Source organism: Desmodus rotundus, chromosome 3 (genome assembly GCF_022682495.2).
Source record: "Desmodus rotundus isolate HL8 chromosome 3, HLdesRot8A.1, whole genome shotgun sequence".
NCBI lineage: Eukaryota > Metazoa > Chordata > Mammalia > Chiroptera > Phyllostomidae > Desmodus > Desmodus rotundus.
This window is the reverse complement of record NC_071389.1, coordinates 191475629-191494648: the sequence shown is the minus strand read 5'-3', so window position 1 is coordinate 191494648 and position 19020 is coordinate 191475629. Positions and strand designations below refer to the sequence as shown.

Genomic DNA, 19020 nt, shown 5'->3' with positions numbered 1-19020 from the left:
GAAGCCTGAGAAGGAGTCATTATGCCATCGTGGGTTTGAAGACAAAGAGGACAAAGTGACAGGGAATGCAGGTGGCTGTTAGGAGCTGGTAGGCTCCCAGCTCACAGCCAGCAGGGGAGAAGGGACCTCAGTCCTACAACCATAGGGAGCTGAATTCTGCCAACAACCCGATGAACATGGAAGTACAATAGATTCTCCCCCAGATAAGAGCCAGGCTGGCTGACACCTTGACTCTGACCTTGTGGGATCCTACACAGAGAACCCAGCCCCTGACCTGTGCAACTGTAAGATAATGAATGTATCTGTTTTAAGCTTCTGAGGTCATTTGTTAGGGCAGCAATAGGAACCTCATCCTTGTCTTTCCCCACAAGAGTGCAAACAGCTTGAGGGCTGGAGTCCTGTTTTATTTACTCCTAGGACATGCAGGGCTCTCAGGAAATAGTGGTTGAATGAAATCCCATCTCGCCATCACGTTTCCCAACCTTAAATACTGTTAGCAGTTTGCAGTATATTCCTGCCTTTCCTCTCTTCACATATGTAGTTATTATTTCTCTCTATATGTGTGTCTCCTTTCTAATTATTCTATGAGCATTTTACTTAAATAAACTGTTGGGTATCTCTCTCTATCGGTGCATCAAGTTGTGTTTCCTTTTTTTCTTTTTAGAGACTGTAGTGTTTCCATTTGCTGAGTGGACCATAATGTATGTATTTTATTTCCTCTTGGGGGACATGATCCTAAATCTCCCTGTCATAAGGAAACTAATCTGGCATTTATTCCGTGCATGGTTTCTCTGAAGACATATTTATGGTGAGAAGACGCATCTGATCTCCTGGAGGTCTCTCAAGATCACAGTGCCAGTGTCTTGGATTTGACTTGTGCATTCGCTCACGTGACCCCCACTGGACAGAGGAGCCAATGGAGGCACAGAGAGGCTGACTTCAGAAGTTAGCAGAGCCAGGAAACGACAGAGCCCAGTGCTTAAGGCTCCTTCCAGTCTCGTCTTGGAGCTTCAGTGCTTGAGGCTGGTAGAGCAATTGCTGAGATCTGCCCAGGGAATTGTCTGGCCCCTTCCCCAGCGCACAGGACTAGGCAGCTGGGCACCATCTTATCAGCTAACATCCATCCATTGGGCATTTACTCTGTGCCAAGCCCTACACTAAGTGCTTTTCATACTTTTTTTCCCTAAGCGCTGCTTACAATTTATTGTTTTTCTTTCTCAATTACAGTTGACATTCAATATTATTTCATATTAGTTTCAGGTGTACAGCATAGTGGTTAGGCATTTATATACTTTATGAAGTGATCCCCCACCTGGCACCATACCCCAAAACAAATACCACATGGTTTCACTTACATGTGGAGTCTAAAGAACAAAGTAAGTGGGCAAACAAAACAGAAACAGACTCATAGATAGAGAACAGACTGAGGGTTGCCAGGTTTGGGGGGGGGGGGGCGGGGGGGTGATGGGGGCTGGGTGAAAAAGGTAAAGGGATTGAGAAGTACAAGTTGGTAGTCACAACATCGTCATGTGGATATAAAGTACAGCATAGGGAATGTAGTCAATAATATTGTAATAACTATGCATACTTCCTCTCATTTAATTCTCACTATATCCTTTGTAGGGTTTACATGATTAGTCAAAATCGCATATTCAGAACAGTACGTCAGAATCATGGCTGCACGTTGAAATCACCAGGGCAGATTTGAAAAGCCAGGGCATTCGTGGATCATCTCCAACCAATTAGAACCTGTGATAGGAGAGCCCTCCACAGCGGTTTCTGAAACAAGGCAGGTGATTTCTATCTACCAGACATCCTGCCTACTGGGTAGAAATTCTCCCTTATCTTCCCCAAGCTGCATTTAAAGACACTGATTTGCGCCTTAGTACCTTTCTTTGCACCTTCCTTCTCCATTCTTTCTCCCCTACATCCTGCTTTCCTAACCGTCAGCGGATCCAGGGACTCCATAGCTGTCTGTGTACATTCAGTCCGCAGCGATATTCTGAGTGGTCGCCGTGTACGATATCAGACCCCATGCTAGGCTGTCCGGTGCGGAGTGAAACCGGAATCCTGGCAGCAGACAGACTGCTGTCGGGGAAGATCCAGGATAATGCTCCCCAGAGTCACCCACGTCACCACAAAGGGCGAGAGTCCCTTTTTTTTATGGCTGAATAACACTTCATTGTGTTTTCTTCATTGTATACATACCCCACATTTTCTTTCTGCTCTCATCCATTGAAGGACATGTAGGTTTTCATATCTTGGCTATTGACACTAATGCGGCATGAACATAGGTGTGCAAATATTTCAAAAGATACTGACTTCAATTCCTTTACAGAGCTACCTGTGTTAAGTATGTGAGGTGATGGATGTGTTAATTATCTTGAACTTGCTAATCACTCTACAGTGTAGGTGCATACCAAATCATCACATTGCACACTTTAAATATATATAATTATATGTGCCAATTACTCCTCAGTAAAGTTCAATAAAATTACCCTAAAAAGAAAGGATCGAGGAGCAAATGCAAGAGATTAGAAAGCATACCTGTCCGGATGGAGAAAGCTCTCGGGCTACAGGAAAGAGGGGGTACAGAGATGTGCGTCTGGTGGTTTATTTGCACCCCTGTTGTTGGGATCACGACCCATTATCCTATACTTTCCCCAAGGCTGCCAGAACCCAGCAAAAAAATGCCACTGACATCAGAGAGACCAGTCTCCTAGTCTTTCCTTTTCCTTGAGAGCTATTCCTGTTGTCCACCTCTATTCGCCCACACAGCCCCTCCTCATCCCCCTCCGCCCTGAATCACTGGATCCCCTTTTAGAGCACAGTTGACATTTCGGCACTGCAGCTCGGATGTGTCTGAGCCAGAAAGGCACACAGGACCCTGGTGGGGTAACAGGCCCGTGGGACTGCTGCAGGTAGGGAATCTCGGCTCAGACAATTATCCGAGAGAGATCATCCATCTCAGCCCGTTGCTACTCTGCAAGGCCAGCTGTGCTTATGGGGCCCACCTGTGTTCAGTACAGACCACACGCCCAGCACAGTGCGCATGGGCTCGTCTTGATGTTTAACGGGGGCGGCAAAAGCAGTAGAAACCATGGCCCTTGTCCTCTACCACCCTGGGATCAAGTTGGAGCAGCCAGGCAAATATACAGAGGAAACACCGAATTCTTAATCTTATTCAATGTCCATTTACTGTCTTTCCAGTGACGTTTAACTGTTTGCACAGGGGTGAAACCTAGCCACCCCCTGCTGTTGTTTGGGTCAAACTAGAAATGGTTTTCACATTTCTAAATCATTGAGAAAAAAATTGAAAGACAGTATATTTTGTGGCACATAAAAATGATATGAAACTCACATTCCAGTGTCCATTAATAAAGTTTGATTGACACACGGCCACACCATTCATTTTTGTTTCGTCCGTGGCTGCCACAGACCTTTGACTCACAAAGCCAAAAAGACGTCCTGTCTGTCCCTGTGGGAGCAAGTCTGCCGACCGTGGTGTGCAGCGTGGCAGAAGGAACGTGGTTTAGGCAATCCAGCAGACCTGGGTTGTATAGAATCTTACCTGTGCTGCTTAGCTTTGCACATCTGGAAAATAGAAATAGTAACACGTTCTTACCGCACTGTTGTGAAGATTAAATAAGATGCTGTAAATGCAACTTAAAACCCAATGATCTAGAACTAGTGTGGAGACTCGATCAATATTGGTTCCACTACCCCCACCTCATGTCTGATCCTCTCTCCAGATATTCCTATAGTAGGACTGCATGGTGTATCCCTGATTCTGTGTTCAAACTTGGATACCTGGGATGAAAGGCATTCCCAGTAGCCTTTATTAATCATTCAGTATTTCTTAGAGAAACATTTGCATTATCTCACGACCCCTCTCTATGGCCCCCTGTGGCTCTTTCTAACACAGAGGTGGCATAGTCCCTGCTTAACCGCATTTGTAAGGAAACCTGTCCCGTGAGCGGGACAGCCTGCGGGTTTGCTCGGAGCTGCCTGGCAGAGGGAAGAGGGGCCCACTGAGTAGCCCATTTCAGACCCCAAGGGGTTACCATGCCTGCCGGAGCTACCTCGTAGTAAATAGGGGGCTTTGAGTGCCCCAGGAATGTTAACAGTCCTGGCTAACATTTATGGAGCACTTGTTATGAATGTGATATTTCGAATGGATTATTCTTCTGTTCAACTTTCACAGCCGTCCAGGAGGCAAGCCGCCTACAGTGGACCAGCTGGCTTGGGGCCTCCTTCCCTTTACCAACCCCCAACCCCCCTCACCATTCAGTGTGGTGAAAGCCCCTGTCTCCTGCAGTCTTTGCTCAAATATCACCTTTTCAGAGGAGACTTTGCCACCCGTGCACTAAAATTTCAACAGATTCCACCCTGGCCAGTGAGGCTCAGTTGGTTGGAGCGTCATCCCTTACACCGAAATGATGCAGGTTCGAGTCCCTGTCAGGGCACTTACCGAGGTGGCGGGTTTGATCCCCAGTTGGGGCAGGGGATGTGCAGGAGGCCACCGATCCATGTTCCTCTCTCACAATGATGTTTCTCTCTCTCTCCTCAACCCTTCCTCTCTCTTCAAAAGCAATGAAAAAAATGTCTCCAGGTAAGGATAAAGTGTCTTCAGGTATTTTAATAACAATAAAATTTCAACAAATTTCCCCACTTGCTCCGTCACCATCACATGACATGATGTATGTTTCACCTTCTTTTTCCGTCTCCTGTTCAGTTGGCTCCATAAGGACAGGGCTTCTGTTTTCAGAACAGGTTCTGGTACGTGGGGACTCTGAACAGATCCTGATTAAATGAAAAAGTAAATGCATTACCATAATCCTTTTACAGAATCATAATTTCAGTAACGTCCCCCAGGTTACATGGAAAACAGGTGTGGATCCGGAACTTACCTGCATTTCGGACATCCATGTCTTTACATGGCTACCCTGCCAGCGCTTGGCCTGGTTCAAAGCCATCTCTGCAAGTGTGGTGGTGCCGGGAGCTGAGGGGACAGAACTGCCTGCTGCTCCTTCCGTTAAGATGTTCCCTTGAAGTTGGCTTCAGTGCAACAGGGATTCTGGGTAGCTGGGCCGTCTCTAGTCTCCCTACTGCTCCAGGCATGGCGCACGTGGACACCCACCTCTCCAGACTTCACTCTGGTTCGGTACTAGTGCAGGTTTAGCACTTATCTTGGGTGGGCCAGGTGTGAGTCACAGACTGTTCTGGAAGCTGTGGATGCAAAGTCAGTGAGACACATGCTGCCCTCGAGGAGCTCGCAGTTTGGTGGCACAAAGTATCTACAGTAACTGTTCATCTTCAGTTCCTCACGGGTGCAGACTGGCTGCCTGTTGCCGTTTGTGGCCAGTTTTCCGCACTACTCACCTACTTCCTCCATCAGCAGAGGCATTGCAGAGTGCGTGTGCTTGGGAGCTGGCTGAAACTGGGTCTGAGTCTGGGGTTTCACTTTCGTTCTTAGTTACTTACTCAGCCTCGCAGGGATGTTATAAGGAGCAGCGGTAATAGACACGCCCAGCTCAGTGTGGGGGACCTGCTAGGGACCCAGGAGTTGGCTGCTGCCATCTGTGGCTATCAGTGTCATCATTGATTATTGTTTTTCAGCTTCTGAGCTGTGACTTCAGTGCCTATGGGGGAACAGAATGAACCTAGTTTAAAAATTTACCCCAAGTTATAACAGTAGCTTGTTATTTGATCAAGACTAACCTATGTGTTAGTCACTATGCCGAGTGTTTCGTTTCATTTAATCCTCCCAACAGTTGTAGGGGTCATTATTAATGCTCGTTTTACAGAAGCTGAACCACAGAGCAGTCACCGAGCCACCTGCCCAAGGTCACACAGCTGGTGAGCACAGAGCCAACGTGTAGATCAATGCTAAGACCTTTACTCTTCATCTTTATGCTCGTCCCCCAAGTAATCCATCGAGGGGTTTGAGAGGTGATTGTATCCTTGCTGCTGTTCTCCAGCCAGTTGGGGAAGCAACAAAAACTACAGAGCTGGAGTCAAGAGACTTCTATTCACATCCTAACTGGGCCACTGAGTAGGCTTAGGACATTGAGCCCACTTCTCTGAGTCTTGGTCTCCCCGTCTGTAAAATGAAGAGATTGCTCTAGATGGTGGCCGGGGTTCCTTCCCACTCCCTGGGCCTCTGCCTCTGGGGGCTGGCTTGTCATTCCGCCGGAAGTATGCCAGAGGAGTCCGGAAGACCTTGGTTGACCAGTCTGTGGCCAATGCTTCCAACCAGGAAGGAGCCACCAGCACCAGGGATCCCATGTGGTTCCATCTGAAAGAATGGACACAGAGGGCTCCTGGGGCACAGAGGGCTTCAGAGAAGGGCAGACCAAGGACCCGGAGTGGACAAGTGGAGAATACCCAGCAGAACACCGGGCACATAAGGGGCACTCCCAAAGCGTTAGTTCTGTCCATAAACGGGCGGGGATCAGGGGTTGGGGGACGAGGAGTGAAAGCAGAGAAGAAGGCTGTGAGCTCTGCATACCTCAGTGGCGGTTTTTACTGTGCACGCTTTTTCTTAGAGCGTGTGAATGAGTGAAAAATGAAAAGATGCGTACTGTGCCCTTTCATGTCGGGGAATTGCAAAAGGCTTCTCGCCCTGTCTGCAGTCCATTAGCTCGGCGCCCAGTCAGGCTCTATCACACGGGCACCTGGCTGGAATTGCTCGGCCATCCACGCCATCTCACCTTTCTTGGTAAGCAAATGAGGCATCATCTCATGCAGCAAAGCATCCAGCCAGACTGGGAGGGAGAGGCAGGCTTGTTATTTGTTTAAAAAGAAAGTCAATTCTCCATGCCAACAAGCTGGTCAGCAGATCCGACTTCTGTTCGGAGAGTAGTTACTTCTCAGCACCTGATAGAGAGTCCTCAGGGCGCCAGCACCCCCACCCCACCCCCACAGGCCATGTGGACTGTGCTCGCCTCTTGCATCAACTTCTGGCTTCTCTAAGCATTGCAATCTCCATTGTGTTCAGTGGTGTTGGACTCTGTATATTTTTCCCCCTCTACAGCTCCCGAAAGCACTTTGTTCTTACTGGAAGAGACAGTCAGGAGAGTCTTTAATTAACTACTTTTACTGCAGTGGCCTGGGCATGGCCAGAGTGTCTTTGTTTGGTATCTGTGAATGCACACTTGTGGTGGACTGTGTAAGGCTGTCTCATCTCAGGCTGGTCCTGTAAGAGACTCATCTCCTGGTGGGTTTCCTGGGTGGGCGGAGAGCCAAAACCACAGACCTGTGAGCATCGTTTCTGCCTTAGGTTTCTCTTATCACCTGCTGTCTACAATGAGCAAATCACTTGCCTTCTATGATTTAATGATTATCTGAAAATTTGTCCAAATCTCTAAAATGGCAATCACAAGTTTGGCCCAAGACAACAGCCCAGGATGCTTGGGAGCAAGTTACTCTTGTGTGTTTCTTTGAGACAAAACAAGCAGATTTGGGGTCTTGGCACTGTGCCAGCTTCCTAGGACTGCTGTAACAAGGTACCACAAACTGGGTGATTAACAGAAATGTATTCTCTCACAGTTCTGGATGCTAGAAGTCCATAGTCAAGGTTCCGGCTGGTTGATGTTCCCCGTGCAGTCTCTAAGCCATGATGCCTCCTTGCCTCTTTCAGCTTCTGGGAGCCCCAGGTGACCCCTCACTATGGTAGCATCACTCCAGTGTCTGCCTCCGCATCCATGGGGCCCCCCTCCTCTGCGTCTGTCTCTGTCACTCCTTCTCTTGTAAGGACACAGACCAGTTCAGTATGGCTCACCCTAACGTGATCACATCTGCAAAAACTATTTCCAAATGGGGTCCCATGCACAGATACTAGGAGTTGGACTCGAACATCCTTTCTTTGTGGTACCCAATTCAACCCATAGAAGCACCACTCCTCAACTTATTTGCAAAGCATATCTGGTCAAGAGGGAGTCTTTGTACAGTAGAATCTCCTCACATCAGCACAGCTGACCGGGAATTATCTCCCACATTTGGCAAGTGAGCCTAGAAAGAAGAAGAAGAACTGGGATGAGTTTAAACAGATTGATTAGAGAGAAGTGGAGAGAGTTGGAGGAGGAAGAGAAATAAAGCCTGGAGGACAGGGGGTCTCTGGGATCCCTGAGCTTTGTTTTCTTTGCAATGGTTAGTTTCCTTGAGCCACCCACTTATGAGGCCCACCTTACCAAGCCTCATTTTCCTTCAGGTGGGGTATGAGTCTGATAACCTCTGAAGTTTCTCCTAGCTACTGTTCTTTGATTCCATAAAAAAGTGGCAGCAAGCAGTGTGCCCCCAGGGAAGTGCAACAGTGTCGAGCACTGGGTTTCTGCCCAATAAATACATCAGTAGCTTCTACCAACTGGTGAGAGAACCCAGAAGAAAACTGAGCAGAAGACGTGAACAGGCCCTTCCTAAAAGAGGGTGCCCATGTGGGCAATCAACATCCAAAAAGGTGCTGAGCTTCATTCGTCATTACAAAAGCAAATTATAGTTCATAACGTGATACCACTACATACCTACCAGGAGGTCTAAAATGCACACGGGAGATGCCCGTTATTCGTGGGAGTGTGGGTCAGTTGGAACGCTCATACACGACCATGGGGCGTGCACAGGAGGAACCACTCTGCAAGGTCTGCCGAAGCTGAACGTGTATACTCCCTGAGATCCAGAAATCCCGCTCCTCGGTATGCGCCCAACAGAAAGGCATATATATGACCCCAAAGGACACTTTCTGTTATGTTTGTAACAGCTTTCAAACTGGAAACAACCCCAGTGTCCATCAGCAATGTAATGGGTGACTAGGGTACCATCTACTCATATTATAGGTTATTACACAGCATCAAGTGAAAAAATTACAACTCCATGCAATAATGTGAATGGATTTGAGAGACATAGTGTTGAGCCAAAAGGCCATTTGACTTATGTAAAATGTAGAAACTGATTAAACTCTGGTGTAAGAGTTCAGGATAATAGCAGGATAATGGGTGTATGTGTGACCCTAGGGGACCGGGGGAGGAGTCCTAGTCTGTTAGCGATGTTCTGTTTCTTCATCTGGGTTCTAGTTACACCAGTGAGTTTACTTTGTAAGACTTCACCCAGCTGTGCACTTACAATCTGTGTACTTTTCTGGATGTACATTTTACGCAAATTAAAAGTCTGCCTATAGACGCTCAAAAATAAAAACATTCTGCATGTGTTGGTTAAAAAGTGTTTCCCAGCTCCTCCACCCTTTATGTTCTTAGCCCTATCACCATCTTGGCCAAACACATTCTGTCCAGTGAAAGGACAGGAAGGGCCAAGTTTTGCTTTCTTGAAGGGCTGCTCCTCATGACGTGAGACCTGACCCCACCCTCCTTCTGAACCAGCCCTGCCTGCCCAGCAGGGCGCCCTGTGAGTGCCCACAGGCCTCCAGATTCTAGCGGGCAGGGACCACTGCTTTCACCTCTGCAGATCTGTGGCCTGACACCGAGAAGTTGCTCGGAAGATAATGAATGAATGAGTGAGTGAGTAAGTGAATGACAACCAGCCTTTCATAAGGTTTGAGCAACCTTTTGTACTTCATCCATCCACACTTTCAAAAATCTCTGAATGGTCTGGGAAAGTTTCAGGGGGAAGGATTTCCGTTTGTTCTCTCTGATAAAGGGCTTTGGGAAGGAAAAAAAAAAAAAAAGCTTTAAAAGCAAAAAAGCTGAACGTTTAATTGATGTGATCAAAAGTGAGTCCCAAGTGAAATCAGCAGGGGATTTTAAATTAAGTGGTTTTTAATAAACTCACCTTTTATTGGGTCATGCATGAGAAGAGAGCTCTGGAGCTTCAAAGCGGAAGAGAGTCACAGTGATGAGGGTCACTCTCATAAACACCTCCAGGATGAGAGCCGGCATGTCCCCAGAGCCTTCTGTGTAGCAGCCCTCTCCATGCCCACCTGAGGTTGCTGTGGTTCAAACCGGCAAAGCCCCAGGAAACGCTGCAGGACTAAAACAGTTCTTCATTTTCATGGATCAGCCCTTGCTGTGCAGGTGGAGAGCTGAGAAAACACAGAGCCAGGGAGGACTCCGAAGGGAGAGGCGATATCCGACCAGATTCCTGGGAGACGGAGAGATCATACATGACCAATACAGCCAACCCTTTAACTTTATTGAACTGCCGTCCCCCAAACTTAATTAACTTTGTTAACCCGGCTTCCCACAACACCTATTAGCATCCTGCAGAATGCCTTGTAACATGCCGTGGAAAACATTGAGTTTAGGAATAAAAGGTTTAATCGGACACCAGCTCTGAACTCATCCAAAGGAGGCACCCAGCCTCTCTGGACCTCAGTTTCTCCTTCTGAAGCATGTGGTCTGCATTGACAAGCCAATTCTTGCTATATTCTTTAGCTTGGCCAAGAATGCAGGCTGGCTGCTTGGAGAGGGAGGGAGAGTAGCAGAACCTCCCCTTAAACAGGTTTTCATGATGGAAGCTTGAGGTGTTCCCTGTGCTGAAAAGTGTTAAGGGTTCTCCTCACCGGCACGAGGTGGCGGGACACGTGCTGAGAAGCTCGTCAATGGGCTGAGAGGCAGACAGAAGAGGGCCTCTGCCGAACAGGAGGGCACGGTGACATCAGTTAGCTCCCCAACTGTGCTAACTTAGGCCTTTCTTCACTCCAGCTGGCTACCGGGGCTCATAATATACCAGGCCGGGCCCTACCCTATGCCTGCAGCTTCAACCTCACACAGGCCTGCTCTGCCCTTCCTGGCCTTATGTACTTGGTCTCCCCACCCCCCAGGTTTTTTACAAGGCAGTCTGGTTATGGCCTGTGATCTCCTCAAAGTCCTTGAAACATTTGCTTTCTGCTCCTTCAGGAGCTACCTGACTTGTTTAGGTTCCAAGCTATTGATATAACTAGGTCTTGCCTTATTTACTAATGAGCAAGTCCACGGACACGCACACCAGGAGGCAATACACATGAGTGAAAGACCTCAGGTCAAAGAGCAACACTGCTTTGACTGCTCACGAGCCATGTGTGAGCCTCAGTTTCTTCATCTGTAAAAGGGGGATAATTCCGTCTACCTTGTAGGTTTGTCATGAGCATTTGAGGCCGTAATTAAAGCACCTTATTTCTAGTATAGAGTAGTTGCTTGATAAATGGTAGGTATCATCAGCATGGTCATCTCTGGTCTGTTTTCCATTTTGTAGTTGCAGTGGTAGAAATCAACATTTGTCTCATTAAAAAGAAAAGCACGATTTCCTTCTCTTCTCTGCATAGACATCCACCTTTCTTTCCCTGCCATCTTGGCTTCCGAGCTCTTGCTCCTTGTTCTTTTAGGGAAGAAGCAACGTTGCCCTGTGATCCAAAGATGGAACAGCCTATCACTGTGCCAGATGTTCACGGGAGAAGCCTTTCATTTTTAATGTATTTATTCATTTATTTATTTAGTGTGGGTCTGTTACGTTCCCAACACAACACTGAACGTAAAGCCCCCCAGCCCCACGCATCCCAGCCAGCTCCTTCGGGAGCACCTGTCAAATTACAGGGACACTGCCTCTGTGCAGAGTGCTGGCCTCGGAGCAAAGGGCTCGCTCCACGCTCCCGGCCCCGCCGGCAAGTGTGGAAATGGGCGGATCATGCCGCAGCAAATGCCAGGCAAAGGCCAAAGTCAAGCTTCTTGGCACCACCACCCTCCTGACAGCAGGCAGGCGGTGTCAGAGTCTGCCTCGGGGACATGTGTTCAAAAGCCAGATCTGTGTGTGTTTCAGCTCGAAAGGGTCCAGTTTCAAAAGGAGCCATTTTTCTCATTTTAACCAGTGTCCACTTAAAGAGCATGCTCCCACATTGCATGCACGCACACACTTGTATCAGTTCTACTGGGAATGACGCAGGTTGAGTGAGTGAGAATCACGCCCCTTAATGAGGAAAGGTGCAGTTTCAGTAACTTATTTATAAGCTTTTATGGATGACTTGGTACTTTCAGAGGCTTTGTCGGTCATAGTTAAGGCATCTCCCCCCGCACCATAGGAGTGAGGTCAGTAAATAGAGTTTGCTTCTCTTGGAAATGTTGTTCTGCGGTTCTGGTACAATCTGCATGCAAACTCTTAACCTTTGAAGAAGCAGGCAGATTCCGTGATAAGCCCATGTGCGTGTGACTGTATTTAACAGCCTAAACAGACTCCTTCGCTGCTTAAGAACGTAATCTATGCACATCCTTTTCCCTCCGGTGGATTTTCTTTCCTTTAATATTTTTTTCTTCCTGTGGGTGCTATCCCTTCGTTTGCCACCTGCGGTGACCCCGAGGGATGCCATGGTGACACTGGTTATAACACCATATAAGCTGGTGGAAAACTGGAAAGGACTAGGGACCATGGCAGCATTTGCACGGTTTTTAAGTGTCCAGTGCGTTCCACACAGAGGACGTTTAAGGTTTTTAGACAGACAGGTGAATGCATGGTAGTAAGTACACTACTCAGTACATACTGATTGTCCATTGGTAGTTCTCAAGTCAGCAATGTTGAGAACTATTCCTACCGTACCAATTTTTTTTTTTTTTTTTACATTGTGGGATTTTCACTTCATCATAGGAAACAGAAGATTATGCCATATACCAGATAATTGAAGAAACAGGTTTTTCATCCTCATAATCATGTTCAAGTTAAGTTGGGCTTGCCCCCATAGTACAAGTAAGGAGCTGGGGCCCAGTGACTTCATGCAAGAGATGGGGCTAGTAAGTGATAATATCAGCATTGGAACCAGCAGCTCCCTCTTCTGTCATAGCTACAGAAATGACAAGGTTCACTCCACCGCCTCAGCCTGCAGACGTGAGGGTCCTGTACAGATAACTTGTAGTTAATTACAAATTCATGGGCCAAGACCAATGTTTTTACCCACGCTAGACAGCCTCTTTTTGATTTTGGGGGGAGGAGAGGGAAAACTGGGTTATTACCGCTTATGGCCTGCCGTTCCAATGTGGTGGTGGAGAATAATTGCTGCCTCATAGGCATTCATGGCCCTGGAGGGAGCAGCCTGTCTGGCTTGACCTTCACGTAGGTGATCCTCCACACCTTCCACGTTTCAGGTCAGACATCATTTATCTCGGGAAGCTTTTCCCGAATGCTTCCCCCACACTCAGATTGCAGCTGGGCGTTTTGCCTGCACCGGCTCCTGTGGTTCCGACCACATCTCGGATCTGTCACAGTGCTTTGCATTTTCAGGGTTACTCGTCTCCTTTCCCTGGTAGGCCTTGCTCCCTGAGAACAAGGGCTGTGCTTTGCAAACTGCTAAGTCCCCAGGTAACCCAGCAAATAGAACCAAAGGAGGTGCTCAAAAGCCACCTCTAAAGTGAGTTGTGGAAGAAATAACTTCTGAATAAGGACATATGTGTAAGGCCACACAGGGCCCCTAATGGTTTCTTTGACATGTCAAGGGTGGCTCGCATATAGCCAGGTGGTAGGTCCTGGGGACCCTGATTCCCATGAGCTCATATTGATCGAGAAGCCATTTGGCATTTGTGTTTAGCATGAAGCAGTCTTTCAAAATATCAACACACAAAAGAAATCCACCCCATCGTCCCTGTTGGCGCAGAATACATAGTCTTCGTTAGTTCTGATGTTCTAGGAGGTAGACCCTTTAGCAGACAGAGCAGTGAGAAGCCCTTGCCAAGCGCCAGCTGGCACTGTGACACTGGAAAAGCCACCTCACTTCTTAGCACCTCAGCTCCCAAATCTGTCCAAAGACCATGATGATGACTGCTCTGCCTCCTTTCTCAGGATGCTGTGAGTCAGAAGAGACAAAGAGTGAGGAAGCTGAGAGTGAATTTCATGAGCTTTGCAGTGTTTGCTCCTGACTTGTGTTCCTTTTGATTCTGATTCTTGGTTGAACCAGGGAATGGAGAGTGGTATATTTAGTAAACATTCGGGGATGCTGATGAGGGAACCAGGCTGAGTATTAGCTTGTCAAGTTTGCAAAGAGAGGTGGTTGCGTGAACATGTTGTGCCAGTTTTGCTGGAAGGAATGGTCTGATGAAAGGGGGAAGAAAAGTAAATTGTGGCAAGACTCAGATGGGCTGGCCCGCAAGTCCGGGAAATTGTGGCTTAGACCCCCTGAGATACTGGTCTTTGATCCTACGAAGTGACCCAATAAAGCAACGTTTTAGGTTGGCTTTTCTGAAACACATTCAGCCATGGTCTCTCCCTTGCTCAAAACCCTTCACTAGCTCCCAGTTATCCTCAGCAGGACTTTCTAAGTAGTACGGCACACATAGCTGGCAGATGTGCCAAAATAGTGATCTCCTCAGCCATGGGGGCTCCTGGATCAGTCCTTCCAGCCACAAGCAGCTTCCTCTGTATCGCCCAGTGAGTAAAAAGGATATGATTCTCTGTTTAGGCAATGATGTGAAAATGGCTGGAAAGCACCTCTCTTGCATAGATACAAGGCCCTTCCCCATTTGTTCCCTGCTCACTTGTTCAGGCTCACACCATGGCGTTTGCCCCAAAGCACTATTTAAACTGTCCAGGCATCACACACTGTGGGTCTGGCAAAGCCCAATGTCACCATACTGCCTGTGTCCATGTCTCCCACATCCCCACCTGTCTGCCTGGGCAAACCCCAGCCCGGCCCAGCCTAGGCCTCCCTCCTCCGTGTTTTCTTCGTAAGCATTGCTTATCTCAGTGTTCGCAGTCATGGCATAGGATCCTAATGGTGTGCACGTCTTCCACAAATGGGGCCTGGCAAAGAGCGAATGTTATACATCCAGAAAATACACAAACTACTATTTGGAATGAAACCCATGAGATTAGGAGAAGTAGGAAAGAAACACAAGTACAAATCGATTTCAGTTAGTTTGCATATAATAGGTGCTCAGTAAAAAAAAAAAAAAAGTTAAACGAGTAAAAAAAGAGATGAGGAAATCACTTTAAATGTAGAATCCCTGAGGTTCGGCGATGTCTGGAAAGCCAGAGAGAAGGAAGATGGAGTAATTCCAGATGTTGCAGGACAAGGTAGCCCCGTCGGCACAGCAGTCCCCACACTGCTCTGGAGGCTGGGCCCCAGCGAGGCTCTCAGACGTGAGCCCATAGAGACATGTGCCCAGTGAATTGGGATTAGGGTGTTTATTGCAGCATGGTTTGTAATAGCAGAAACCTAGGAGATGGCCAAATGTCCTTCACTGGGGGAATGCATAAACAAACCGTGGTATATTTATATGATGAATGAAGCGACTTCAATGAATAAACTAGGTATTAAAATCTTAACATGGTTAAATCTTAAAGACATAATGTTGGGTGAAAAGTACGTTACAATAGAATATATTCACTATAAAGCACTCTAAAACACCGTATGTTGTTTATTAATATGTGCATAGAGAACAAAATATAAACATATGCAAGGAAATGAAACCCAGCCGTCTCAGGATGCTGGTTACCCTGCGGGAAGGAAGTGCTAGAATGAGATGGGGGAGCTCTGATTTGTTGGTAATGCTTTATGATTGACAGTGAATGTGGCAATATATCAGCATGTATTCAAGCGGGGTGGAGGGTATTTGTTATGTTTCTGTACTTTTCCATTGGCTTGAAATAGTCCATGCTTTTAAAAATTAAATTAAAACCACACAAAAGAAAAGGCTGGTAACAGGGAGAATGATCCGCATTTCTGTATTTAGTCTTCTGTTTAGACCCCTGCCACCCCACCCTCTTTTCAACGAGCCTGGCAACACACAGTGGAGTCACATCTGCCACTCAGGACTCGCCAAGTCTGAACACCGTTTAAAAGCATCAATTCTCAGTTCTAGTACAGAGACTGACAGATCTACCATTGGCCTCTTTAGAAGCTTCAAAGTGTGCCTTAATATCTTTACCATTCTTTATAGCCTCTATCCTCTCCCCATTTTTTCCTAGGCAACCTAATTAGAATTATTTTCTGCAATAAGAATTCATGAAATTCTCTTTCACATGTTTGACTGGAATCTATTTTCTTGATTCCATCACTGTATTCTCTTGGTTTGTAACTTTGCAAATATCTTCCTTTTCTTTCCAAAAGAAGCAATCATATAATACACTGTGGTGAATTTTACTATTTTACTAAAATTGCTTTTGTGTTTTGGGGATAATTATTTTACTGGTATGCTAGAGCTACCTCACACTGACTCAGGAAAGCTAATTGGGCACATTTCTTCCCAACTGGTGTTCGGTGACATCACATTGGCAGCTTGAAACCAGCCGTGACAGGAGTATTTACACCAGGAGAATGGGCAGAGTTACAAATCAGGTATTTATTTTTGTTTCTTGCCCGGAGGGCTGGTGATTCAACATTCGCCAGCCTACCACTAGGGTGGGCGTGAATGTTTTCTGAGTTGTGCAGGGCAAGCAGCAGTTTCCTACTTTTGCAATGTAGAAACCAGTAGTCAAAAAAGGAAAAAGTCTTCGGCCTGAGTCACAAGACCCCAAAGAGGCATCGCCGGAGCCCTGGTCTGTGTGGTGTAGACAAAGAAGACAGTGGCTTTGGAGTCCAGCAGATCCGAGTTTGGATCTGGTATTTCTAGTCTTGTACTATGAATTGTTTAAGTGCCTGCCTGAGCCCCTCGGTTTTCCCGCCTATAGAATAAGTATGACAACATCTAGCTTGTAGGGATCTTGTGAGCCTTCGTTGAAGCAATATCCTCAAGAAAACTAGCAAAAGCACAAAGGAGATAAGTAATAGGTATAATTTACACTTCTGGCTTACAAGTTCAGATCTCTGTGTGTTATCCCAGTCTTCCCATAACTGTGTGTGTGTGTATTTTTTTCTTTAATTTCCACTCTAACTGACCAAACACCTTTCACTAAATGGTGAATATACTTTTTTTCCAAAGACGCACCACTGGAATAAGTAAAAGGCTCAGTGTTGACATTTATGTGTGATTTGGGGAATCAGCTTCTTCCCAACAATCTTAACAATGTATATACTGGGTGTCAACCAAGATCATTTTTCAACTGCCTGGCGTTTTCCCCCCAACCATTCTGCTGAGCTATGCATCCTGGGGAAGATGGATTCAGGAGCCCATGGGTGCTACAATTCCATCCACCTCACCAACTACTGTGGCCTCCAGGGAAATTCTCTCGGCTTCGAGTGCTGGGCTCTGTGCTTTCTCTGCATGCTCTGACCAACCAGGGACAGACGGCTGCTGCTGGGCCTTTCAGCCAAGCCAACATGTGCTTTTCTCTTTAGACATTTATTAGTGACTTTATGTATTTTTTGCCTCAGTAATACATTTAGTTGTTTTAGCATCTTTAAAAATATAAAAGGGTGTATAATGGCAATTTTCCTGGGGACAGCATCCCCCATTTATCCTGCTCACTACCCATAAAAGTCAGTAACAACAACAGCAAAGCAAGATATTGGAGAGGAGGAGGAAGCAACCTCCTATTATCAGTTTCTTAGGAAACCAAAGGCGTTGGGGGCTCATCTTAAAGGCCCAGCGTCCCCACTGCCTTCACCATCATTTACATGTGTGTTGGTTGTGGTCAGCTTAAGGTGACTGACTACTGACATCAAGAACAGTGAAATGAGCTAAGGCTTCTCCCGAGTGAAGGCACAGAGGAGCTGCTTTTTGTCTGTAAAGATAAATGGCATGTATTGTCCAAACGCCACCCATCAGCTAAACCTAGGGCAGGTATCAAATCTCTGTGGAAAACAGCAGTAAACCAAAAACCTAGAGGGCATGTATGATGTACCAGGTCAAGTAAGTGTTGGGCTCTTCTCAAAATTACCGTGGTAAGCTGTATGTAACATAAATACACCATTTTAACCATCTTTCAAAGCGTACAGTTGAGCGGCATTAAGTGCGCACAGTCGGGCCGCCATCACCACTGTACGCGTCCAGAGAGAGCTGGGCTCCTCCACCCTTCTCACTCAGTGCTCACGACCCCCTCTGAGGTCTGTGTTAACATTCCCTGTTCGATGAGAGTGTTTCATTCAGCAAGACTGTTTCAAGTCTCCACCCCGAGTAGCTGGCAGAGCCTGGGATTGAGCACAGGCGTGTTCGTCTCCAGCACAGGTGGACAGGTGTGCCTGGCTCTCTTACTGTTGTTTTCTTCACCCTCCATCCTATGCTGTTGCCCAGGGGTGATCCTGCTGCTTCTGGATAAGCTGCGGAAGATGAAATGGGAGCAGATGTGGAGGCTCACCGCCGAGAGGGAGCTGATGGGCATGCTGTCCACGTCCTTAGCTGACCAGGTGAGTGGCCTGGTTACTCCTGAAGACCCCGGTGCTGCTGTTTCTCAGATGAACGGGAAAGTCAATGGGTCTGCATTCTTTTCCTACCTACTGTGTGACAGTATACACTCGGAGAGATCTGCCTTAAGCTGCCAGCCTAAGACAGCAGCTCAGCTCAGGGGTTTACTTCCTTTGTTTTTTCACTTGTTCATTCAGCAGGCTTTCACTGCGCCCTGCCCATGCCAGGGACTGTTCCGAAATAGGATTTCAGACACAAATGAAGATTCACCGCCCTTGGCCTCAGAGAGCCCAGGGTTTATTGAAGCAGACTCATAAGTGAACGGCAGTTTAGTGTGTCACGGGGAGGTCGCTGTCTTCATCTCAGTGTGGAGAGCACGCTGCCCGCCCCCTGCAGTTCCAGAATGCACCGGCAGGCTTCCTGGCGGCGGTTTCATCCGCCTGTCTGGCAATAGAGCCCAGCTCTCAAAGCAAAGCCTTTTTCTTACATCCTGGACCCTGTCTCCACGGGAAATGCAAGGGTAATGAATGAGTTAAAAAATTACCCAGGTAGCTGTTTGAAACCTGAGGGGAAATTGTTCTCCATCATCATATTTTAAGTCAGGTCACAGTGACTTGAATGTGTCCCCAAAAGCTAGCAATCGGATGTCCGTGTCCAGTGAGGACAGTTGACTCAGCCGTCTCCTGCTGCGGAGGCCCATCACTCACCTCCTGGCACCCCCTGTCAGAAGCTAGTTAATAAGTATGGCCTGGGCCGAGAGCTTGGAGAGGAGCCTGAGAGAGCTGGAGCCTCTTTAGAACGAGCCGAGCCGGGGTTGGATGGGGGGATGGGGAGA

The 19020-nt window shown here is 47.2% G+C and overlaps 1 protein-coding gene and 1 long non-coding RNA gene across 7 annotated transcripts in view; one reads left to right on the top strand and one right to left on the bottom strand.

The window, feature by feature from the left end:
• Positions 1–19020, top strand: part of LARGE1 (LARGE xylosyl- and glucuronyltransferase 1) — a 453793-nt gene that overhangs the window by 369659 nt on the left and 65114 nt on the right. For all 4 annotated transcript variants that reach the window (XM_053919473.2, XM_053919472.2, XM_024579159.4 and 1 more), the window contains exon 8: positions 18075–18187. In XM_053919473.2, the coding sequence (XP_053775448.1) occupies positions 18075–18187 (113 nt within the window). The remainder of the gene's footprint in view (positions 1–18074; positions 18188–19020) is intronic.
• The window catches only part of LOC123478583 (uncharacterized), a 29253-nt gene continuing 11742 nt past the window's right edge, over positions 1510–19020 (bottom strand). Inside the window, exons 2-4 of one of the 3 annotated variants that reach the window (XR_008426271.1) lie at positions 9781–10089; positions 4911–7059; positions 1510–4803 (exon numbers count right to left, since the gene is read on the bottom strand). This is a non-coding gene — a long non-coding RNA (uncharacterized lncRNA). Of the gene's footprint in view, positions 7060–9780; positions 10090–19020 lie in introns of all 3 variants that reach the window. The other 2 variants (XR_008426273.1, XR_008426272.1) reach the window with 2 other exon arrangements.